Source organism: Protobothrops mucrosquamatus, unplaced genomic scaffold (assembly GCF_001527695.2).
Source record: "Protobothrops mucrosquamatus isolate PMUCROS unplaced genomic scaffold, P.Mucros_1.0 scaffold4267, whole genome shotgun sequence".
Taxonomy (NCBI): domain Eukaryota; kingdom Metazoa; phylum Chordata; class Lepidosauria; order Squamata; family Viperidae; genus Protobothrops; species Protobothrops mucrosquamatus.
In genome coordinates, this window is record NW_015390185.1 from 75373 (window position 1) to 100855 (window position 25483).

A 25483-nucleotide genomic window follows, 5' to 3' on the forward strand; every position below is an offset into this window, starting at 1 on the left:
CCCGAAGTGTTAACTAGGTATTTAGATTAGAAATATGGAACATAGTAAGTGAAATAGGTAAACTCAATACAGGATTCGGATTTGTAGATTTATTTAGACGAAAGATTATGGAGGATTGCTATGATTGATTTAGTTGTATTGTAATATATCAATTAAAATATAATATGTCATTAGAGGGAAAAGAGAGGAGGTTTTTAATGACTTAATTCGAACTTTATGAATATGACTTTGTTTTGTGGACAATTGATTGCCCTGCTACCACGTTGTTTCTTAAGCACTTGTTTGTAAAATGAAAAAACTAATAAAAATTTTTTTTTAAAAAAAGAAATACTGTGGATATTGAATACTTGGATTTCAGTAAGGAATTTGATAAAGTAGACAAGTAGAAAGCATATCTTAGCGAGTATATGATGTATCTCATTGGAAAGGTACAATGAAGGCCAATACATTAGTAGCTTGGTTGATAAGCCACATCGAGCAAAGGATGATAGAAATTAAGGCCTGCTTCAGAAAGTAGATTTAGATTAGATGAGGATGAAAGAAAAGTGCTAAAGTTAAACAAGAAGAGATGCAAAAAAAAGAGAAAAAGGCAGAAATTCAAGGGCAAGAGTAGGCAACCTTGGCTCTTTTATGACTCGTGGAGTTCAACTCCCAGAATTCCTGAGGCCAGCCATGCTGAGGAGAAAGGGAGAGTTTCCAAGCTGGGCCATGCCGGCTCAGGAATTCTAGGAGTTGAAGTCCACGAGTCATAAAAGAGCCAAGGTTGCCTACCCCTGCTCTAAGGCAGGGCTTTTCAACCTTTTCACCACTTTTAGGATATGGCAACATCCGAGTACCACCAGTCGCCTAGCAAGGTGTCAAAAACGTGATAAAGTACAGGTAGTCCTCGACTTACAACAGTTCGCTTAGTGACTGTTTGAAGTTACAATGGCACTGAAAAAAGTGCCCCCCAAGCCACAGCCGAGCAAGACGCCTGCCTGCCCACCTGGTGGCGCTCTTCCTCCTGTCCGAGGTTTTCATTGTTGTGAGCATTTCTGTTGAGGATTGGCAGTGGGGGTGGGGTGGGGGGATGTTTGGTTTTTATTCTCCCCCCCCTGTCTGCTGGGTGGTTGCAGCAGGTTTTGGTCACTTCACATGACCCTGGGACACTATGAACGTCATAAATATGAATCAGATGCCAAGCATCTGAATGTAAATCACGAGACCCTGGAGATGCTGCAACATTCCAGCTGATCGGCGCTTCTTCTGGGCTCAGCAGAAGTGGCAGGATCAGTGCTGAGCTCCAGCTGGAGCCTGGCACTGATCCTGGTGCTTCCGCTGAGCCCTGACAGCCCTGCAGCTCCAGCCGTCTCTCGCTCAGGCTTGTGCAGTGCTGCCACCGGTTCAGCTCATTCCCCTCCCCTGCTACCACTTTTCTAGGATGGTCGGGTACCACCTGCCAGGTGCCAATGTACCACAGGTGGTACCTGTACCACTGGTTGAAAAGCCCTGGACTAGGGGGTTCCAGCGAGCTACTTTGAAAATGTGTGGAATGGAAGCCAAGGGGTGGAACTGAAAATAAAGTCCAACTTCTTACTAACAACACAAATCCGGCCAGAACAGGATCTGTGTAAAAGGTCTTCCAGNAACTAAGTTTTGCCAACTACTACTTTTATAACGATCGAAATGGGAATTTTTAAACACATGGCAGAAGCTAATTTTAGTACTTCTAACTGTTTTGTAACCACTTAGTAAGCCAAACAAATAATTTCATTTTTTCTGACAAAGTGACTAAATTAGTGGACCAGTGAAATACTGTGGATATTTTTTTTGTTTTGTCTCTGGGTTTTTTTTGCTCTTTTTTTTTCCTTTCTGATTTGAATTAATATTTTCTTTTCTTATTAGAATTGTTAGTCATTTGCAATGGAAGAGGAATAAGAAAAAGGAAGGAATGGTATTAATAAATGCTTATTGAATATGTTAAGGAAAAAGGTTATGGGGAGACCCCCGAAGTGTTAACTAGGTATTTAGATTAGAAGTATGGAACATAGTAAGTGAAATAGGTAAACTCAATACAGGATTCGGATTTGTAGATTTATTTAGACGAAAGATTATGGAGGATTGCTATGATTGATTTAGTTGTATTGTAATATATCAATTTGAATATAATATGTCATTAGAGGGAAAAGAGAGGAGGTTTTTAATGACTTAATTCGAACTTTATGAATATGACTTTGTTTTGTGGACAATTGATTGCCCTGCTACCACGTTGTTTCTTAAGCACTTGTTTGTAAAATGAAAAAACTAATAAAACTTGTTTTTTTTAAAAAAAGAAATACTGTGGATATTGAATACTTGGATTTCAGTAAGGAATTTGATAAAGTAGACAAGTAGAAAGCATGTCTTAGCGAGTATATGCTGTATCTCATTGGAAAGGTACAGTGAAGGCCAATACATTAGTAGCTTGGTTGATAAGCCATATCGAGCAAACTATGATAGAAATTAAGGCCTGCTTCAGAAAGTAGATTTGGATTAGATGAGGATGAAAGAAAAGTGCTAAAGTTAAAGAAACAAGAAGAGATGCAAAAAAGAGAGAAAAAAGCAGAAATTCAAGGGCAAGGGTAGGCAACCTTGGCTCTTTTATGACTCGTGAACTTCAACTCCCAGAATTCCCGAGCCAGCCATGCTGAGGAGAAAGGGAGAGTTTCCAAGCTGGGCCATGCCGGCTCAGGAATTCTGGGAGTTGAAGTCCACGAGTCATAAAAGAGCCAAGGTTGCCTACCCCTGCTCTAAGGCAGGGCTTTTCAACCTTTTCACCCATTGCACCACTTTTAGGATATGGCAACATCCGAGTACCACCAGTCGCCTAGCAAGGTGTCAAAAACGTGATAAAGTACAGGTAGTCCTCGACTTACAACAGTTCGCTTAGTGACTGTTTGAAGTTACAATGGCACTGAAAAAAGTGCCCCCCAAGCCACAGCCGAGCAAGATGCCTGCCTGCCCACCTGGCAGCGCTCTTCCTTCTGTCCGAGGTTTTCATTGTTGTGAGCATTTCTGTTGAGAATTGGCAGTGGGGGTGGGGTGGGGGGTGTTTGGTTTTTATTCCCCCCATCTGCTAGGTGGTTGCAGGAGGTTTTGGTCACTTCACATGACCCTGGGACACTATGACCGTCATAAATATGAATCAGTTGCCAAGCATCTGAATGTAAATCACAAGACCCTGGAGATGCTGCAACATTCCAGCTGATCGGCGCTTCTTCTGGGCTCAGCAGAAGCGCCAGGATCAGTGCCGAGCTCCAGCTGGAGCCTGGCGCTGATCCTGGCGCTTCCGCTGAGCCCTGACAGCCCTGCAGCTCCAGCCATCTCTCGCTCAGGCTTGTGCGGTGCTNGGGTACCACCTGCCAGGTGCCAATGTACCACAGGTGGTACCTGTACCACTGGTTGAAAAGCCCTGGACTAGGGGGTTCCAGCGAGCTACTTTGAAAATGTGTGGAATGGAAGCCAAGGGGTGGAACTGAAAATAAAGTCCAACTTCTTACTAACAACACAAATCCGGCCAGAACAGGATCTGTGTAAAAGGTCTTCCAGAATCCAAATGGAGAATTGTTCATCATCGAAGCAAGCCGAAAGAAAACAAAATCAAAGCAGGTCTCGCGATCTAGCAATTAACTGGGAAAATCTTCAAGGAAACATGATGTCTAAAAATAAAATTTAACATGGATCAAGGAAGAAATTAAGTGAGTAATCTGCATTCAGGGTTGGAAAGCTTTATTAAAGGCAAAATGTTAATATGAAGAACACTCAAGATGGCTTCTCGAAAGGTGAAATCTGTGATAAGATTTCTAAGTATTGGGAATCCTTGATTTAAAAACTCAAAGAGGTGAAAAGTTAGGCTACCACATTTTGAGTTTTCTATATCACTTTGACTACTGTGTTTCCCCAAAAATAAGCCCTACCTTGATTTTGTGGGGGGTGGGCCTAATATAAGCCCTACCCCCAAAATAAGCCCTAGTATTGGGGCGAGGTGCATGCCTAAAAAGCTAGGGTGGGGGTGGGAGGTGGAGTTGCCTCATGCACCCCGTACCCACTTACCGGTAGGACCGCCGCAGCCAGGCCTCACATGCCCCGACACTTGTTGCGCCGCGTGGCTCATCATGCCATTGCCTCTCATGGCAGGAAGCTGCACAACACTTCGGGCCATTTCCGCTGCTTGTGGCAGGAGACTGCATGGTGCTGCACGCTGTTGCTGCCACTCGCGGAAGCCGTGTGGTGCTTCAGGCCGTTTCCGCTGCTTGTGGCAGGAGGCCGCATGGTGCTTCACACCATTGCTGTCGTGGCAGGATGCTGTGCAGCACCTCAGGCCGTTGCCACCGGCCCGAAGCCCCGTGCAGTGTCCTGCCACAAGTGGCAGCAACGGCCTGAAGCGCCGTGCGGCGTCCTGCCACAAGCGGCAGCAGCGGTGTAAAGCACCATGCGACCTCCTGCCGCGAGCACTGGAAATGGCCCCGCCTGCCAGTCTTATTTTCACGGTATGCTTGCATTTTGTGATGACAGCTGGTTTGGCGAAGGAGAGAAATACATTCCAAATAATAGAGAGAGAGATACTGAATTTTTATGGAGGAAGTCATAGGAAAAGGGCAGGAGAAATAAATGGACCCAAATGTCTTCTGAAAGAAAACAACAACTTTATTTGTAATTTCCTGGAGCAGAATTGGAAATAAATGAATTTTCTTCCCCCAAGTTGAGGAGAAGGAGAATCTCTGCTGGATCCAGAGGCATCTGTAGATAGCGGGGCATGACCAACTGTGTATTTCATGAACACAATGCAAACCTTGCCTTTTTTTTGAACTTAGGAGCAACGTTGTGACACAGGAATGAAAAAGGCTGTCTAGAGTTCTGGGGAACAATTCAAAGGGACACAGCAAGCCAGTGTGTGTCTGCTGTGAAAAAAATCAAATTCCCTGCTTGAGATGATCCCCAAATAAGCTGAAAATAAGTCTGCAATAAGGTGTGGGTTTTTCCTTCCAATTATTGTGATCACTTTCTAGAATAGCGTATAATTTTCCAAATCTCAGATTTCAAAAACTAGAGTGGAGACTGGAAAGCATATAAAAAAGGAGGAACAAAATGATAAGTGTGGTGGGTTGGTAACCACCTCTGGATACAGTATTTTTTAAACTCAGCATCTCTTAAGATGCTTGGACTTCAACTCCCAGAATTCCCCAACCAGCATGCAAGTGCACACATCTTAAGAGTTGCTGAGTTTGAAAGTCGCTGCTCTAACAGGAAGGAAGGAAGTTTGAGGCTTTTTACCACAGGGAAAAAATAGGAAGATGCATGAAGGGCTATAAAAATATCCCGAAGAATCCACATTTAAACTGCTAGTTCAGGGGTAGGCAACCTTGGCTCTTTTATGACTCGTGGACTTCAACTCCCAGAATTCCTGAGCCAGCATGGCTCAGCTTGGAAACCTCTCCCTTTCCCCTCAGCATGGCTGGCTCAGAAATTCTGGGAGTTGAAGTCCACGAGTCATAAAAGAGCCAAGGTTTACCTACCCCTGTGCTAGTTTAAAAGAAGGGGATTTTTTTTAATGGAACTTCTGCAACATTTTTACAGTTGATCAAAAATCCAATGTGGACTGTAGACAATTTAGCCGAGGATTCTTTGGAATTTTAAGATTTAGCTACAGACAATTGATCTCTACCTATAAATGGATCTTCTGTGAATTCCCTCTTTCAATACTCCTACATATCTGGTAACAGAAAATAAACTTGTTGCAGTTTCTTGGGCTTCCTTAATCTTTGGGAAATGTTGTAGGAAAATTTATTTTGGAAAGAACAAGTATAATGTTCACATTCAAGGATGTTAGCACCAACTGTCCCTGGCGATCTCCTTATCCCAAGAGCCAAAGGCAACCTCTATCTAAAATATATTATACAGGTTACTGTAAACTACAGTGGATTACATATAGTCCTCATTTAATAATGCTAACTGGGAACAGAAACTCCATTGTTCTGAGGACTGTGTGGGTTATTAACAAAGGACCTTATGTGACCATAATTTCCAATTTCCTGCTGGTTTCCCCATTGATTTTGCTTGTTGGAAGCGAACAGGGAAAACTGAAAATTATGATTACAACTTGAAACTGACAGAAGTGTGAGCCGATCACTGAGCTTCTGAAGTACAATTATGTGGCTGCAGGGTACTGCGATGGCCACAGCATTGAGGACCAGTCATAAGTACCACTCCTTCAATGCCATTGTCACTGAATGAGTGGTCATGATGCAAGGACTACCTGTATAGCATAGTACCACTGAATTTTCTGAAGCACCTCAATGTAACGAAAGAGCATCAGAGATCTGATTCAAAATCTAAAATCAGATTCAAAATGATTCTAGCTGAAGCGATGGAATAATTTCTCAGTATAAACTACTATAAAGATCTCATTGCTTTGGCTGGAACTTCAAATATAGGTCCATGGAATGATTCTGAATCAACAAGAAGAATCCGTGCTGTTTCTGAAGTCACTTTCACATTTAAATATGAACAGTTCCAACATGACCATCATGGGAACTATCTTTGAAATAAAATTTAGGGATCCTGAGGTCTCTGGAAGAACTACAATCCTAAGTAAATCACAATAGCTATGCTAAGTGAGGTTTTCCCAGTTGCAATGTATGGCTGTGAAAGCTGGACCATAAGAAAGGCTGAGCGCCAAAGAATGGAGGCCTTTGAACTATGGTGCTGGAGAAGACTCCTGCGAGTCCCCTGGACTGCAAGGCGATCAAACTGGTCGGTCCTAGAGGAGATCAACCCCGACTGCTCTTTAGAAGGCCAGATCCTGAAGTTGCAACTCAAGTACTTTGGCCATCTAATGAGAAGGAAGGACTCACTGGAGAAGAGCCTGGGAAAGATTGAGGGCAGTAGAAGAAGGGGACGACAGAGAAGGAGGTGGCTGGATGGAGTCACGGAAGCAGTAGGCGTGAGCTTCAATGGACTCCAGAAGATGGTAGAGGACAGGAAGGCCTGGAGGAACGTTGTCCATGGGGTCGCGATGGGTCGGACACGACTTCGCAACTAACAACAACAACAAAGAAAGATCCACCAGCTATTATATAGTACAACGTGGAACATAACAGCCACTGGCATACAGGTAACTTCAATGCATTTGTTTAATTTGGTTATAGAAGAGGAGAAGAAAGTCAGATAAAGAACGTTATTGGGCATTACCTAGCCTTAAAGGCTTTAGACAAGGGGTCCTCAACCTTGGCAACTTTAAGACTTGTGGACTTCAACTCCCAGAATTCCTCAGCTGGCTGTGGAATTCTGGGAGTTGAAGTCCACATGCCTTAAAATTGTCAAGGTTGAGAAACACTGACCTAGGACATCTGAAGCTTAGAAGCAGTGAGGTCTTTGATGCAGGCATCTGGCAGAAGAGAAGGTGCATAGCTGCTGGAAATGGCGACATCTCTATCTACTTGTAAGTTGCTAAAATGAATGGAAAGAGACAGATAAGGCCAGTGCGATGTGTTTTTCACCTGACTTATTGATAGTTTAATTTTTTGTCCTTCTGTGTTTGAAGAGGCATAAGGGAATGTCGTCTGTCTTTCTCTCTCACATGCTTGTCTCTCTTCAAGAGGTAGCTTGGAACAAGGCTGACCTTTTTACTTCAATATAATGAATGTATGCTAGAATTCATTGCTAGCTGCACTAAGCCCATAAGTCCATATCAGCACTGGACATGATAGCAGTGTTCCAACATTTGAGGGGCTGCCACAAAGAAGAGGGAGTCAACTTATTTTCCAAAGCAAGCATAAAGCAAGATCAGGAAGTAATGAACGGAAACTAACCAAGGAGAGAAACAACCTAGAACTAAGGAGAAATTTGCTAGCAGTGAGAACAATCATCCAGTGGAACAGCTTGTCTTCGAAAGTTGTGGCTGCTCCATCACTGGAGGCTTTTAAGAAGAGATTGGACACCCATTTGTGCAGAATGGACAGGGGACTGGAAGACCTCCAAGGTCCCTTCCAACTCTTGATGTTCTATGTTCTGCACCCAAAATCACTATGTTATGAATAGTTTTAGTTTCCAGTGGGATACTCTGCTTCGTAAATACTCAATATTTTGTCAATGCTTTGTTTATCTTTAGGAACAGGTGTTCTATCTGGGGCTCCAGTTGAATTCCAACTTCCAACCTTTGGATTAGAGTCCATCATTCTGGGTCCAAAGTTGTTAAGAGTTGTAATCCTTGGTGTTTAAGTGATAGATTTCTCCAGATCTGGAGGAAAGGTGGAAGCTCAAAATAAATCACTCTTAAGAAAGTCTGGGCATTTAAGAAACTGGAACTCTTATCAGGTCGGGGGAGAAAAGAGTCAACCACCTAAACAGACATCTCCAGGATCTGATGCAGAAAATCAGCCCCGAGACTGACAGTAATGGTCTCTTTTGAAGTCAGCTGATTTTTCTTGAAGGGAGAAGTAATTGCAAGATGCAGGCAATTACTTGAAACAGCCTTGGGGGGTAAGAAACGAGTAAGAAAACATGAATATTACTAACTGAAGTATGAAAGGTGTTTCTAGGCCTGCTTGTGCAGCACAACCTGGGCCTATTGCCAGACCCAAGTAATGTAGCATGGGGAAAAAAATAAAATATATTGGAGTGGAACTATTTAAGAACATCTAATTTACTAGGACTAGGGGCTGCCACAAAGAAGAGGGAGTCAACCTATTTTTCAAAGCGCCTGAAGGCAGGACAAGAAGCAACAAATGGAACCTAATCAAGGAGAGACCCAATGTAGAACTAAAGAGAAATTTCCTGCAGTTAGAACTATTAATCAGTGCAACGGCTTGCCTTCGGAAGTTGTAGATACTCCATCACTGGAGGTTTTTAAGAAGAGATCGGACAGCCATTTGTCTGAAATGGTATAGGACAGGGGTAGGCAACCTTGGCTCTTTTATGATTCGTGGACTTCAACTCCCAGAATTCCTGAGCCAGCCACGCTCAGGGGAAAGGGAGAGGTTTCCAAGCTGAGCCATGCTGGTTCAGGGATTCTGGGAGTTGAAGTCCATGAGTCATAAAAGAGCCAAGATTGCCTACCCCTGCTATAGGATCTTCTGCTTGAGCAGGTAGCTGGACTAGAAGACCTCCAAGGTTCTTTCCAACTATGTCATTCTGTCATTCAGCTTTAATGGGCAGCAACATGTGGGCAATCTGATCTAGGATTAAAACCTAAATATTGTAAAGTCAGGTCTAATTAGTACTTCAACCAGAGGCCATCAGAGAAAATCATAGCTGTTGACTAGGTGGGAAGTAAAAAAGCCCACATGCTGCAATAGGTCAATGCCAACACAAATCACTTCCATATTGTCACCCAGAAAATAACATGGATGAATCCATGAATCCCCTAGGAATCAAGCTCAGGAAATCTTTTGTTTCACTTTGGCTGATATCCGAAGGTTAAGCAGGATTAGATGTTTTGGACACTTTGATATGACACCATCAAGAAATCCCAAATCTGCAAACTAAACAGGAAACCTGAAAAAAAATATCTCAGGAGGCCATAGCAAACCACCTCTGTGGTGATGTAGAGAAAACTACATGAACATGTCCATTAAGTCATTAAGGATCGAGATTAACTTGAGGGAATTTTGACCTTCTTACTTTTCCCCTTGAAAACAAAGCTCAGGCTGAAGAAAGACCATCATTGGATCTTCTGGTCAGCACTTCTGCTATTTTAACATTGACTACCAATACCATAAAAGATATATTTTTTGGGGGGTGGGGGGAAGATGAATAGATGGCTTAGGAAGGATCAGCTGCTCAGAAATGAGTTTTATAATCCAGGTGGTACTCTTAAGGACTGATGTCTTTTATAAGCCACAATGACATCAAGATGGCAATACAGGAATCCTGATGTCATGCCATCAATGAAGTGATGATATCTACCACACCACTGGGTGATAGAAGTGCATAGGTTGAGTCATTTGATGCCTGTGTCATCATTTGTCCCATCCATGGACACCAATGCTCTTGGCCTGCTCCAGAAAACATTCTGCAACCCATCCTTCCTTCCTTCACCCATAGATTGTCCTCTGACTCAAGCAGCACCTACGTGGGGTCATCTTTTTTCCCCCTTTGCTCCATTTTCTTGATGGTGGCCATATTTGGTAGCAAGAATTCTTTGGTGTCTTCTCAGTTGACCTTCCAAGCCATTGACCTGGCAGCAAAGAAAATCAGTAGAGTGATTAACAGATTCGAACAGGTGGGAAGCGATGAACATGGCAGTCATCCTTAATTTAGTGTCCTTCAAAGATGCTAGAACAGGGGTGTCAAACTCAATTTAATTGAGGGCCACATCAGCATTGCGGTTGTCCTCGGGGGGGCTGAGTAGGTGTGGCCAGGGTGGGCACGCCCTACTGGGTGGGCATGGCTGGAGTGGGTGTGGCCTACTGGGTGGGCATAGCTAGCTCTACATCGTTTGTGTCAAGGGTGCCTGTGGGGGCCTGGGCAGGAGTGGGACAGATCTGAGGGTCTCTGGCAGAAGGGGGTGGGAACGGGGCAAGCGCCAAGGCATGGTCCATTTCTTCATTCCTCACAAAGGGTGACACCTCCCCAGCATGCACCCAGGGGGCGGGGCCGACGCGGCAGGGGCTGGTTCCTCGCTGTTTCTGGATGGCCTTGTGGAGCTAAGACTGAATGCGTTTCAGCATAGATGGCCACCACAAAATTGTACATTGGCTCCTGACCAGCCTGGGCCGGGGCCAAGGCAGCAGGGGCCATTCCCTCACTGTTTCCAGGATGGCTTTGCGGGCCACATGAAACCACGTCACGGGCCGCATCTGGCCCCTGGGCCTTGTGTTTGACATGTCTGTGCTAGACTATTGCCCCAATGGCCTGCCTAATAGCATGACGGAAAGTGCAGTTTAAGACATCCAGAGAGTAAAAGACTGAGGAAGGCTGCAGCAGAGATTGCCTGATGACTAGAGTCCCACATATACCACGGTTTATGTTATCATGATTTAGAAAATCATAATTGGCAAGGTCTGCGCCTTTTGCTAAGTCCAAATCATAGGGTGCACAAAGCCAATAATCCTTGCAAATGTCAGGGACTTTGAAACAGAAGGTGATATAACCCAGATCTCCCCACCCAGGTACCTGCTTCCGAAGAGAAAGGATGGTTTGCTCAAGTTCCTTCACTAAAGATCTGAGGTCTTCTTCTGGGTTCAAAGGTGATTCCTCCACCCTGTCAAGGAGTGAATAAGAGAAAGACTAGAGCTTTTCTGGAGTGTGTGTGAGTGAGAGAGAGTGTGTGTTTGCATAAGAGCTTCAGATAAAGTTGGGGGAGAGATATCCTGCTTTGGGCAACTAGATGGAAGCAAAAGGTTGAAGGCAACGCTACCTCGTTGCTATTTTAATCTTATTTTTAGATTTTCATTCTTTGTGTGTCTAATCACACTTGGCCAATAAACCTATTCCATTCCTATTCTGTTCGGTTCTGTTCCACCCACTTTCTTATTTTTATGAATAGTTCAAGGCGGCCAACGTTCATAATGCTTCTTCCTTATTCTATTTTCCCCACAATAACCTGTGAGGTGGGTTGGGCTGAGAGAGAAGGATTGGCCCAGTCATCCAGCTGGCTTTCATGCCTAAGGTGGGACTAGAACTCACCGTCTCCTGGTTTCTAGCCTGTTGCCTTAACTACTAAACCAATAACCACTATACTGCGGTCAATTTCTCAAACCACATCTGGTAGCCTTAGCTTAGTCCAGTGATGGCGAACCTTTTAGAGACCGAGTGCCCAAATTGCACCCCAAAACCCACTTATGTATCGTCGGGTGCCGGGTGGGTGAGCCCCATTGGGTGGATGTGCCCCATTGGGTGGGCGTGGCCCATTGAGTGGGTGTGGCTGCGGTGGTAACGGCAGACTGGGCGGAACTAAAAAGTTCAATCAATCAATTCCAACTTTGCGAGATCTTTTCTTTTCCAGCGAAAAGTTAAAATTGATTGATTGATTGAACCTTTTTTTTTTTTTTGCACAGGGTGGTGAAGGCCTAAAATGAAAAGGTTTTATAAAACCCAGCTGAAGGCCTAGGACTGGGGCAATGGCGCGGGTGCCCACAGAGAGGACTCTGCGTGCCACCTGTGGCACGCGTGCCATAGATTCGCCACCACGGGCTTAGTCCAATGTTTCTCAATTGGCTTCTTCATCTGACTGGGGAATTCTGGGATTTGAACTCCACACACAATGTAGCTGTGGTTGCCTTAGCCCTTCTATGGACAAGCTCCAGAAATGCATTGATTGTGCAAAAAAAATATACAGAGGATGAGTTTTTAAACAGATTCCAATCAACCTTAGCTACGTAAGTGTATGAAGAAGAAGCCGAGAAAGATACCTTGGTCCTTCTAAGGTGGCCTTGGATGGATTTTCTTCTGGATAGCTGAAGATGGGTGATCTTTTGCTTCGGAACTGCTGTGAGAGAGCCCTTGTGTTGCAATCTAGGACAAGAAGGAGAGCTTGACGACTTTTGAAAAACTCATAAAGGCCCGTATCTGTCATCTTAACTTTCTTCATTCTTCCCGCATGGAGACGATAACGGGGAAAACCAGCTAAATGGGTTTTATATAAAACCATATGTTCACTTCTCTTCCCCAGAAGCTAATCTCAGGTCAGCAACACCCCTTGACATTTTTATTGAAGAAAACGCATAAGAAACGGACACAAACTGGATATCTGAAAAGGACCACATCTAAACATCAACGGGGGAACATTTACTTTCTCCAAGAAATTCTCTTATTTAGGATAAGAGTGAGGCCACCCTTGGAATGCTACATATATTTCTCGTCACCTTGGTACAAAAAAGGTGTGGAGACGTGCAGAGAAGAGCACCAAAAATGATAAAGGCTCTGGAGGGCAGGACAAGAATTAACAGGTGGGAAATCAATAAAGAGAGATTCAACTCAGAACTAAGGAGGAGTTTTCTGACAGTGAAAACAATCAATCAGTGGAATGGCTTGTCTCCTGGAGTGATGAGTGCTCCATCACTCCATCACTCTTTCAATAAGAGACTGGACAGCCATTTGTCTGGAATGGAATAGATTCTCCTGCTTGAGCAAGGGGTTGGACTAGAAGACCTCCAAGGTCCCTTCCAACCTTATTATTCTATTTTCTATACAATATTTGAAAACAGATGCCTCAAACATATCATTCCTTGGGAAATGGCTGAACCACTTTACAAGGCCTTGGTAAGGCCACACATGGAATACTGCATCCAGTTTTGGTCACCACGATGTAAAAAAGATGCTGAGACTCTAGAAAGAGTACAGAGAAGAGCAACAAAGATGATTAGGGGACTGGAGGCTAAAACATATAAGGAACAGTTGCTGGAATTGGGTTATGTCCAATTTAATGAAGAGAAGGACGAGGGAGGACATGATGGCAGTGTTCCAATATCTCAGGGGCTGCCACAAAGAAGAGGGAGTCAAGCTATCCTCCAAAGCGCCTGAAGGCAGGACAAGAAGCAACGGGTGAAAACTAACCAAAGAGAGAAGCAACCTAGAACTAAGGAGAACCTTCCTGACAGTTAGAACAATTAACCAGTGGAACAACCTGCCTCCAGAAGCTGTGAATGCTCCAAGACTGGAGGTTTTTAAGAAGAGACTGGACAGCCATTTGTCCGAAATGGTTTAGGGTTTCCTGCCTGAGCAGGCGGTTGGACTCGATGACCTCCAAGGTCCCTTCCAACTTTATTATTATTATTATTATTATTATTATTATTATTATTATTATTATTATTATTATTATTATTATTATTATTATTATTATTATTATTATTATTATTAGTTAAATTCATCAGAAGATTCAACTCCGTGTGTCACAAAGAATGAAATTTCTTAACATGCATGTATCAGCTTGCACTTTTATGCAAGGACTATGTCACGCTACCTACACTGAAGGTCACGATAGGTGAATTCTCACTTCTTTTATCCTTCCCTTTCTCCACCTTTCAACAACAACTTTATGCATGGGTGTGTCTATGGTTCATACACGACCAGACAGAGAGAGAGCCCCACCGATTTTCCTTAGGAAAATACTCCAGGAATGTGGCTCCCTGAGGCAAATAGGGTGGAGTGGGTAGAAGATGAAGGACAAAGGAAGAACTGATGATCAATCAATTTTTTATTACAGTCACAGATCAGAGATGATTATGAACGAACTCCATATTCTCCTGAGAATGGGCAGAGCATAAGTGACCAACATCATCCAGAAACAGCTGTTGGATTGATGGAAATCAGACCTAAAATCTTAAATTCTTTTTCTTCCTGCTGTAATCAATGTCCATCACCACCTTCTAAAATTGGTTTAGAAGAGAATATTTGTAACTCAGGGTGGAGTTACAAAGTAGGCATTGAATTGCACTCAGAAATCCAATAAAAGAATATCTATAGCTCAGGGTTCAACGGGTCTGTGAGCTTCATTGTTTTCTTACAGACGTTTCATTACCCAACTAAGCAACATCATCAGTTCTAGAAGAGTCTGTAACAGCCACTATGTAGGAGAGACAGGCAGAAGACTAGCAGGGTGCATCCAAACTGGCAGTTTGAAGACGTGATGGAAGCTGAAAAAGGAAACAGACCAAAACATCTCCTCACCAGCAATCAACACCCAGATAAGCAGAGATTAACTCCAAGACAGACCAACAATCAAGCAATAAACAATAGCCCAATCAAAAACTACCAGCACAAAGAATCGAACTGTAAACAATAGACTAACCAAAAATCCACCAAGACGAAAACAGTATTCCCACCAACGACAAGGCAAGTCACCACAGGGAGTAAAGCCCACCCCTTTCTAGCATTGATGATGTTACCTAGTTAGGTCATGAAACGTCTGCAAGAAAGCAAGTCAAACTCAGAGAGCACCAAGGATTCCCTAATTCATCTCTGAGATGTAGATATTCTCTTTTACTGGGTTTGAGTGCAATTCCATTCCTGCTTTTTTCTTATGAAGTCCATGACTTAGCTACCATGTATCACCGGGTCTTTCTTCTCCACCTAGAAGCAGGCCTTCCCTTCCATCATCTGGATAAAAATATATGAATTGTTTCCCACTTTTTAGAGCAGTGGTTCTCAACCTGTGGGTCGGGACCCCATTTGGGGTCGATCGACCATTTCACGGGGGTCGCCAAGCAAGGCTGTCCGCCATTTTTTTTTCTGCCATTTTTTCCCCTTTTCCGGCAGGTGCCTTACCTCCCTTGGGCTGGGCCAGCTGGTGGTCGGCCTGCTCCGTCTCTGCCGCTTGCCAGCTACGCCTCGGCCGGCGCAGGGGGCGGAACCACGCATGCACGGTGCTCCCGGGCAGGGAAAGTCCTCGACTTACGACCGGTTGGGAAAGTCCTCGACTTACGACCGGTTTAGTCCTCGACTTACGACCGGTTTAGTCCTCGACTTACGACCGGTTTAGTCCTCGACTTACGACCGGTTTAGTCCTCGACTTACGACCGGTTGGGGTCGCGGCATTAAAAAGGTTGAGAACCACTGTTTTAGAGGTTGAGGGCAGGACCCCAGAATCAGTGGATTTTGGTAATGGATCATTCTTTGTGTAACAGTCTCTGCCACCTGTCTCCCACAAGCTAATTGGGGAATAAAATGTCTGCAAGAAAACAACCAAACTCAGAGAGCACCAAGGACCACACAGTCCTCCTCCTCCTCCTCCTCCTCCTCCTCCTCCTCCTCCTCCTCAACCCCACTCTCTTGCAGCCTTGATGATGTTACCTAATTGGGTAATGGAAGGTCTGCAAGAAAATAACCAAGCTCAGAGAACACCAAGGACCTTACAAAATTCGTTGTTTTTTTTTTAAGGTCTTAGTTTGACAAGTGTGTCTTCTAAGTCAGGGCTTTTCAACCTTTTCACCCATTGCACCACTTTTAGGATATGAGATCATCCGAGTACCACCAGTCGCCTAGCAAGGCGTCAAAAACTTGATGACCCCCCCAAAAAAGGGGAAAAAGTGATGAAGTAAGGTAGTCCTCGACTTACAACAGTTCGCTTACTGACTGTTTGAAGTTACAATGGCACTGAAAAAAGTGCCCCCCAAGCCACAGCTGAGCAAGACACCTGCCTGCCCGCCCGGCGGCGCTCTTCCTCCTGTCAGAGGTTTTCATTGTTGTGAGCATTTCTGTTGAGGATTGGCAGCGGGGGTGGGGTGGGGGTGTGTTTAATTTTTATCCCCCCCCCCCCCGTCTGCTGGGTGGTTGCAGCAAGTTTTGATCACTTTACATGACCCTGGGACACTGTGACCGTCATAAATATGAATTAGTTGCCAAACATCTGAATGTAAATCACAAGACCCTGGAGAGGCTGCAACATTCCAGCAGAAGCTCAGGATCAGTGCTGCTTTCCAGCTGATTGGTGCTTCTTCAGGGCTCAGCAGAAGCACCAGGATCAGCGCCGAGCTCCAGCTGGAGCCTGGCGCTGATCCTGGCGCTTCCACTGAGCCCTGACAGCCCTGCAGCTCCTGCCATCTCTCGCTCAGGCTTGTGCGGTGCTGCCACCGGTTCACCTCATTCCCCTCCCCCGCTACCACTTTTCTAGGATGGTCACATACCACCTGCCAGGTGCCAATGTACCACAGGTGGTACCCGTTCCACTGGTTGAAAAACCCTGTTCTAAGTGTAGAAAGGCACTTTTTTGACCTATCCCAGCAAAGTGTCACCTTGCTGGGGATTCCTTCACCTTCGCAACAGTCTTTCCACAAGCGCAGATCCACCTGGGGGATTTCCCTGCAGTCCACCATGCCTTGTGGGAAGGAGGCCACCTGGAAGACATCCCTCTGGAGCTGCTGGATGTGATCGCTGTTGTCACAGACGATGCGGGCCAAGGACCCCTGCTTGATTTCCGTGAGCTGGGCTGAAGTAAACACACCTGGGTTTTCATACCAAAACCTAATAGAGCAAAAACAAAAAAGTGAGGATGTGGAACGTCTGGAGAATTTCGGGCCGAGCTTGAAATGCTGTAACAAGAGAGGGAAGCAACATTTTCCCCTGTTTGTTAAAATCCCTACAGGGAGGGGGCTGAGCTAAAATGTTTAAAGAGAGTTTAAGTTAGTTGTAAGATGTGACTGCCTCTTCTTCATCAGCCTTCCCACTGTTGGATGGGCCTTCCATTGGAGAGTGGTGCCTGCCTCTTAATTTATTTTAAACTCACCTCACCCTTTAGCATCCCTGATTTGGTACAATCTATTTTGCCCCTGCTCACCAGTATGGTGTAACACCTTTATTTTGAGGGTTTATTTACTAAGAACAAGAGGATACAATAGCGTCTTGAATAAAGCAACAGATTCCTCAAGGGAATGGGGGGAAAGGCAATCTGGTCTATGGGATTTAACAATAAATAAAATAATCAAACACTGCATTTTGTTCATAATTTTTACTCTGGATTGAAAGCCCCTTTCAAGGAAACTATTATCCTGAAAAGTAAGATATAAGTAGCTACAACAAATAATAAATTGCGATAAATCACCTCAACAGCAAATTGCTTGGGTGAAAAGATGAAGAGCGATTTTCTCCAATTTGGTGCTCTCCAGATGTATTGCTGGATGTCAACTAGCACGATCTTTCTGGCAAGGTTGATGGGGACTGACGTCTAGCACAGTGGTTCTCAACCTTTTTAATGCCGCGACCCCCAACCGGTCGTAAGTCGAGGACTAAACTGGTCGTAAGTCGAGGACTAAACCGGTCGTAAGTTGAGGACTACCCAACCGGTCGTAAGTCGAGGACTTTCCCTGCCCAGGAGTGCTGCGCATGTGTGGTTCCGCCCCCTGCGCCGGCCGAGGCGTAGCTGGCAAGCGGCAGAGACGGAGCAGGCCGACCACCAGCTGGCCCAGCCCAAGGGAGGTAAGGCACCCACCGGAAAAGGGAAAAAAATGGCGGACAAAAAAAATGGCGAGCAAAAAAAATGGCGGACAGCCTTGCTTGGCGACCCCCGCGAAATGGTCGATCGACCCCAAATGGGGTCGCGACCCATAGGTTGAGAACCGCTGGTCTAGCACATCTGCTGGCTGTAAGACTGAAGAAGCTGGCAGAGGGACTTGGTTTCTGAGGAAAAATTGGGAAATTACCTGTCGCCATCTCGGAGTCTTCTGAACTGGGTCACCAATAAACACATGAGTGTTGGTCCTACTCTGCTTCCCGGGATAAGATCTTCTACCATCAAGGCTGGAAAGAGGTCGATATTTTTTGTAATTCCGTATAAGCTGCAGGAGCGGAGGAGGAAATGGATTTAGAGACATGGAGCAGATTCAGAGCAAAGCTTTTCATGGGAATTAAATTTTTATCTTTCATCAAGGAGGGACGAAGGGAATTGAGTATGTTTAGCCTTAAGAAGTGGTAACAGGTAAACCTAGCACAATATTGGACAGATATCTTGCCTGTGATATTAGACTGGGAGAGCTGCTGTGCTGGACCAGTATATAGACATCTGGTCCATTATATAGCTAGCTTAGGAATTAAGAACTGTGTTAGAGCATTTAGCATTTAAAGGGTTAAACGCTGTCTCCTTAAGAGATGGCCCCTGGGAAATGTAGTCTAGTTGTTAGTCAGTCCTATATCTTATCTAGTCAGTGGGAGGGGCTTCAAAGTTTATTACAGGATGTCCTGGCTACGTGCCAGGGTAATAATAATAATAATAATAATAATAATAATAATAATAATAATAATAATAATAATAATAATAATAATAATAATAATAATAATAATAATAATAATAATAATAATAATAATAATAATAATAATAATAAAAATTGGAAGGGACCTTGGAGGTCATCTAGTCCAACCCTCTGCTCAGGCAGGAAAAGCCTTTGTTTAATCAAAGCATCATGCACACATTGATTGGCATCCGTAACCATGCCTAGCTGAGATGGAGAAATTATTCCTTTTTACCGACGTGAATGGACAGATATGAATATGACCGGATGTATCTACTGCAAAGTAAGTCTCTGCTTAGAATTCCTGAACAATAAATATTTGTTTAAAACCATTTTCGTGGAGTTTATGCTATCTGGATCAGAACTATAACGCATCTCAGTTCACGATTCCAGAATAGCTGCAATGTCAAAATTGATAGCACATATCCACAAAGAGCCAGGGGGCATAACTGCTCACCATGAAAGACACCGAGCTTGTCAGCTGGAAAATCAACAGCCCAGGTTTGAGACCCAAGTACTGCGTGGCTGGGTGAGGTCCTGTTATTTGTCCCAGCTCCTGTCCGCCTAGCAGTTTGAAAGCATGCAAATGGAAGTAGATGAATAGGTACCACTTTGTTGGGAAGGTAACAGCATTCCGTGCACCCTGGCATAGCTGTGCTGGCCATATGAACACGGAAATGTCTTCAAACAATGCTGGTTCCCTCGGCTAAGAAACTGAGATGAACACTGTCCTCTTAGAGTCGGACATAACTGGACAGGGGAAACCTTTACCTTTATCCATAATAAAGTTTAACCAAGTTTAAGCCAGAATGGTTACACAGGTGACGAGTGTACCCTTGGGAGACTTGAAAAGCCAGGTTAGGGATACATTGTCACGGAGATCTAGCTAGTGGCCAAAATTGTGGAAACCTTTTGGGAAAAGTGTATTTTTGAGGTTTGATGGCTAATAACACCGCTTTTGTTTGGAGTAGTACCATAAAATTATATATCAATGGAAAGATAATTTAATCAAGAATGTAATGCAACAAAGCTTGTTCAATTATCTGTACTGTATTCTATGAAAAGTTATAGCCAAATAACCAGAAAAAGGAAGCACAACTTGCTTAGGTTGATCTCAGGTAGCTTTCCTTCATCCGATTGTAGCCAATGAGCGTGAGTGTTTAGAGAGCCAATCAGGCGACATCTTGTTTTGGCCATGAGCCAATCAGATCACAGTAGGATCCAGTGATCGATGTCCTGTATTGAAGCTGAGAGGAGGACATTGGTCAGTGTGTTATGTGATGGCTATCAAGTTGGTTGGGTTTTTTTGTGTTCTTTCATTGAGTGAGCTTGTAAAACGTAATAAAATTAAAGTCATGGTGCAAAGAGTTGACTGGTCGCCCAGAAAGCGATGTAAAATAGTATTATTAAGTGAACAAGGCTACAGTTATAAAGAAATTAGAAGAACAATGGGTGGAAACTTAACCAAAGGGGGCATTTCTACTGTACACTTTCCCCAAAAGGTTTCCACAATTTTGGCCACTATACTGTATGTGGTTGCTAGGAGTTGAAAATGATTTGATGGCATATAAGCAAGTAAGAATGGCTCCCGTATGTGGAAGAGTGTCATCTGGCAGGACCCAGAAAGAGACTCCTTCCTGCTTGGTGCCCATCCTTTGGAATGTCATCTACCTGGACCTTAGATTGTCCCCAATCCTCCCAGTCTTTAGGAAGCTCTTTAAGGCATGGCTCTGCCTCTCTGCCTGGGGGTTCGGCAATGGTGGAGAGCTCTTAGAATAGCTGTATTGAGCTGCTGGTCCAATGGATTCTGCTGTTGATTAAAATTTTCTGTTTTAAATTGATTATGTATGGCAGTGATGGCAAACCTTTTAGAGACCGAGTGTCCAAAAATTGGCCCCCACCCTGCCTGCTGTGCCCCCTGCTCCACCCACCTCGCCCCCATTCCATCCCCGCCCCACCCACCTGCAGGGCCACCCACCACCTCCACAGCCCACCACAGATCGCCAAGGCAGCCCTGCAGCGCCATGGCGGCAATGCCCCACGCCCCACAACATCATCTGTGTGCAACGGGGCACGAGGGTGGAGTCTTGTCCCTGCTGCCCAGCTGCCATGTCCTTGGCTGCGCTGCTCTGCATGGGCCGCGCCCGGGGGCAACTCTTCTCTGGGGGAGCTGCTGGTGAGGAGGGGGCTGTGGAGGGGTGGCGGGGGTGGGGCGACAGTACGCGTGCCCACAGAGAGGGCAATGAGTGCCACCTCTGGCATGCATGCCATAGGTTCGCCACCACTGATGTATGGTTTTTATAGACATTTGTATCTTGGTTTTTGTTGTTGCTTTTATTGGATTGTTTTTAACCTGTTGTCGCTTAGATGATTAAGCTAAGATTATTGGATTGTTTGTGAGGAGAGTGACTTAGATGGGATGGGTGGCTCTGTAAGTTGAATGGAGGAGGAGGAGGAGGAGGAGAACGACAAGAAATGGAAGCTTCTTTAGCATCAATTGCTCATGTTCACTGTACCTCCTAAGTTTCTCCCTGATCTCCAGATTTTTAATTTCATTCTTGAGATCGTCAAACTCCTGAACAGAGGTGAGGTTGCAGAAGACCCGGAAATCATTATAAGGAGGGATGCCATGATCGCGTCCTCTCTGGATGTTGATGGCTGCCAGGTCTAGGGAGACCGAGTGCACCATTGAAAACAGCTTCTCTGTCAGCTCCATATTGAGGAGTTCAGAAGGCACCCGCATTTTCCCAGGGACCCCAAAGAGCCCACGCAGAAGGGGATCGACGCCGCCCTCCTGGATGATCCGGAACGGGGAGAAGAACGCCTTGTGAAGCGGGACATGGCCTTGCTGGATGGTCTGGAACGTTTCGTTCAGCCGGTAGAGTTGTGGGTGGATGAGGGTGTGGCCGAAGCGAAAAGCCGCGGTGGCAAAAACATTCAGGATGCCAGCATTGGTGGTGGGCTCGTAGCCTTTGTAGTCCCCCATGACCTTCATCCCAGCTTCTCCGAGGATCTTGGGAAGCCAGTGGGAGTAGGTGATGTGCTGCATCAGGGCCCCCACAATCTTGCGAGCCTCGTGATAGATGATGTCGCCATCCCAGTGAGGGTTCAAAGCCTGGAGCTGGGTGGCCACCCGGTTATGCTCGCGGAACCACAAAGTGTGCATGGAAGTCAATCCCAGTTGCTCGTTGGCCCGGTGATCCCCAGCCAAGAAACACGGCACCGGGCTCTCACTTTCATCCCGCATGCACTCAGTCGGCGGTCCGGTGGCAAAAGGCAGGAGGGGTTTTCCTGAACTCGGAGCCAGCTGGCCTGACTTCAGACGCCCGTTCTGGTTGCTGAGATCCCGCAGTTCGAGGGACTCCTGTTCCGTGCTGCCGTAGACGTTGGAAGCGTCGATGAAGGAGGTGAGATGGTTGATCTGCTCCCGGGGGTAGACGGAGTTCAACAGCAGAGAGGTCATCCCGCTGCCGCACACGGGGCTGGAACGCACAAAGAACATGCACCGTCCTCGGCGTACCCGGGGGTCATTCTTGGGGATCATAATGGAGAAGCAAGGGGGATCATTGCTGCATACTTGACTGCATGACGCCCCATCCGAGAAACGCGCCATGCTGATGGCAGCCACTGTCTGGTCCAAGTCGTGGTCCAGAAACTGCCCCCACTGCATAAGCATGTGAGTGAACTGGTCATCCGGGGTGATGGTCTCCGTGCCAATCAGGGCAGTCGAGACCAAGCGAGGCAGAGGGAGGGGGAGGTCCCTGGAATCTTCCACCAAGGAGAAGCCACGGGGGAGGTTGAAGCCGTTTTGGTAGGCGGGCTTCAGCAGCCGTTGGAAGGCCGTGAGGGATGCGCCCCACATAGGATGCTGGAGGTTATTGCAAGACCCATCGTGAGTCCGGTACTTCTTGTGGAAACAGAGGTCGGAGCAGTTGGGGGTGCGGCGGTGGGCGGAGCAGCCCGATAAGTTGGCAATCATGTTCAGGTAGTGTGGGGAAACAAGATCGTTGTAGCGATAGCCTGCAAGACAAGATAAAATGTTGAATTGGAGTTAGAATCAAAATAGATGAGCTACATTTGTTTGCTTGTTTGTTTGTTTCCTGCCTTTATTATTTTTACAAATAACTCAAGGTGGTGAACATATCTAACACACCTTTCTCTTTCCCCACAACAACAATCCCATGAGATGAATTGGGTTGGGAGAGAGGGACTGGGTCAAAGTCACCCAACTGGCTTTCATATACCTAAGGCGGGACTAGAACTCACTATCTTCTGGCGATTGGCTCAAAGTCATCCAGCCAGCTTTCATGGCTAAGGCAGGACTAGAACTCACCATCTCCTGGTGATTGGCCCAAAGTCACCCAGCCAGCTTTCACACTTAAGGTGGGACTTGAACTCACCATCTCTTTGTGATTGGCTCAAAGTCATCCAGCCAACTTTATGGCTAAGGCGGGACTTGAACTCACTATCTTCTGGTGATTGGCTCAAAGTCATCCAGGTGGCTTTCATGGCTAAGGCAGGACTAGAACTCACAGTCTCCTGGCGATTGGCTCAAAGTCACCCAGTCGGCTTTCCTGCCTAAGGCAGGACTAGAACTCACAAGTCTCCTAGTGATTGACCCAAAGTCATCCAGCCAGCTTTCATGGCTAAGGCGGGACTTGAACTTACCATCTCTTTGTGATTAGCTCAAAGTCATCCAGCCGATTTTCATGGCTAAGGCGGGACTTGAACTCACGGCCTCCCACTTTCTAGTCTTCTACTTTCCTGCAATCTGCTTAACTTTGCTGCCAAACCCAGCATTGTTCCTTGTCTTGGGGGGTGGGAAACACTAATGAAGAGAATTTCTCAGATCATGAAGGCAGCGTCTCTTTCAGTGGTTTGGGATGCTTCTTCCCAGCTTCCTTGCCACCTGGGCTCTGTGAGTTTATGAGATGCTACCGTCTTTTTCCTGATGGTTTATGTCTGTTCCAAACCTCAACTTACGGCCACAACGGAGCCAAAGTTTCCGTTGCTAAGTGAGACAGTTGTTAACTAAGTTTTGCCCCATTTTACGACTTTTCGAGCCACAGGTGTTAAATGAATCACTGTAGTTGTTCACTTAGTGACGTGGTTGTTAAGTGAATCTGGCTACCCTATTTACTTTGCTTGCTGGAAGATTGCAAAAGTTGATTAGGTGACACTGCGAAAGTCATCAACACGAGTCAGTTGCCAAGCATCCAATTTTTGATCACGTGACCGGGGGCACGCTGAGACGGTTGTGTGAAACGTGGTCAGCTCTCACTTTTTTCCCCCGTGCCATTGTAACTTCGAACGGTCGCTAAATGAAAGGTTGTAAGTCAATGACTACCTGTGCTAGGTCTCTAGGTGTTCGGGACACAGCCATTCAATATTAAATTATGTAATTTTATTTTTTTTAAAAATGGCTTTCCAGATTTCATAATGGGATAATTTAACAGCCTAGGACAGTGATGGCGAACCTTGTAGAGACCGGGTGCCCAAACTGCAACCCAAAACCCACTTATGTATCGTCGGGTGCCGGGTGGGCGTGGCCCGTTGGGTGGGTGTGGCCCATTGGGTGGGCGTGGCTGCGGTGGTAACGGCAGACTGGGTGGGACTAAAAAGTTCAATCAATCAATTCCAACTTTGAGAACTTTTTTTCCTGCGAGAAGTTGAAATTGATTGATTGAACCTTTTTTTTTTTTTGCACACAGCGGTGGAGGCCTAAAGCGAAAAGGTTTTATAAAACCCCGCTGAAGGCCTAGGACTGGGGCGATGACGCACGTGCCCACAGAGAGGGCTCTGCATGCCACCTGTGGCACACATGCCATAGGTTCGCCACCACGGGCCTAGGACTTTAGTAGAGGATGCCTAGAATATAGGAAATGCCCAATAAATTTTGCAGGAAGGTCTGGTGCTCCTCCTAACCCCTTAGCAAGAAAAAACTAAATCGTTTTTTTTTTCAGGAATATATTTTTAAGACTAAATAAAGCAGGAGCAGTATTTCACATTATACCCGTTCCGTTCATGTCCACGAATAATCCTTGCTGCACATGATCCTGAATGAGCTGCAAGGTTCTTTCAAAGATTTCTCCAGCCCGAGCTGTCTCGATGGTGTAGGGGTCCCGCGGATATCGGAAAAGGGCCAGCAGTTCATTCGGTGTTTTGGGTCTCCTGTTTGGGAGGGACAGAATGTGACTCTTTTAGTAGCTCATCGTATCTTGCAAACTTCAATTTCTATATTATAATATTTCCCCCCCCAGTTAAATTCCTGACTGGTTGATTGTTACCAACAGAAAAGAATATTTGTATCTCAGTGTTCAACTGTGGGATCCTTGGTGCTCTCTGGACTTGGTTGTTTTCTTGCAGACGTTTCATTACCCAGCTAGGTAACATCATCAGTGCTAGAAGGGGTTGATGTTTGCAGACATAAGAAGGAAAAGAAGGAGAAAGAGAAGGAGAGCAGGTGGAGGAGGAGGACTGTAGTATCCTTGGTGCTCTCTGAGCTTGGTTATTTGCTTGTAGACATTGCATTACCCAACTAGATAACATCTTCAGTGCTGGAAGGGACTGTAACAGTTGAGACTTTAGAAAGAGTACAGAGAAAAGCAACAAAGATGATTAGGGGACTGGAGGCTAAAGCATATAAGGAACGGCTGCTGGAATTGGGTATGTCTAGTTTAATGAAGAGAAGGATGAGGGGGGACATGATAGCAGTGTTCCAATATCTCAGGGGTTGCCATAAAGAAGAGGGAGTCAAGCTATTCTCCAAAGCGCCTGAAGGCAGGACAAGAAGCAACGGGTGG

The 25483-nt window shown here is 45.4% G+C and overlaps 1 protein-coding gene across 1 annotated transcript in view; it reads right to left on the reverse strand.

The window, feature by feature from the left end:
- Positions 1-10090: 10090 nt before the first annotated feature.
- Positions 10091-25483, reverse strand: part of LOC107298772 (peroxidasin homolog) — a gene marked incomplete at its 5' end in the record, with an annotated part of 57346 nt that continues 41953 nt past the window's right edge. Inside the window, 6 exons of the mRNA XM_029286613.1 lie at positions 10091-10195; positions 11134-11221; positions 12372-12474; positions 16712-16920; positions 18096-18230; positions 21197-22700. Coding sequence (XP_029142446.1) covers positions 10097-10195; positions 11134-11221; positions 12372-12474; positions 16712-16920; positions 18096-18230; positions 21197-22700 — 2138 coding nt within the window. The remainder of the gene's footprint in view (positions 10196-11133; positions 11222-12371; positions 12475-16711; positions 16921-18095; positions 18231-21196; positions 22701-25483) is intronic.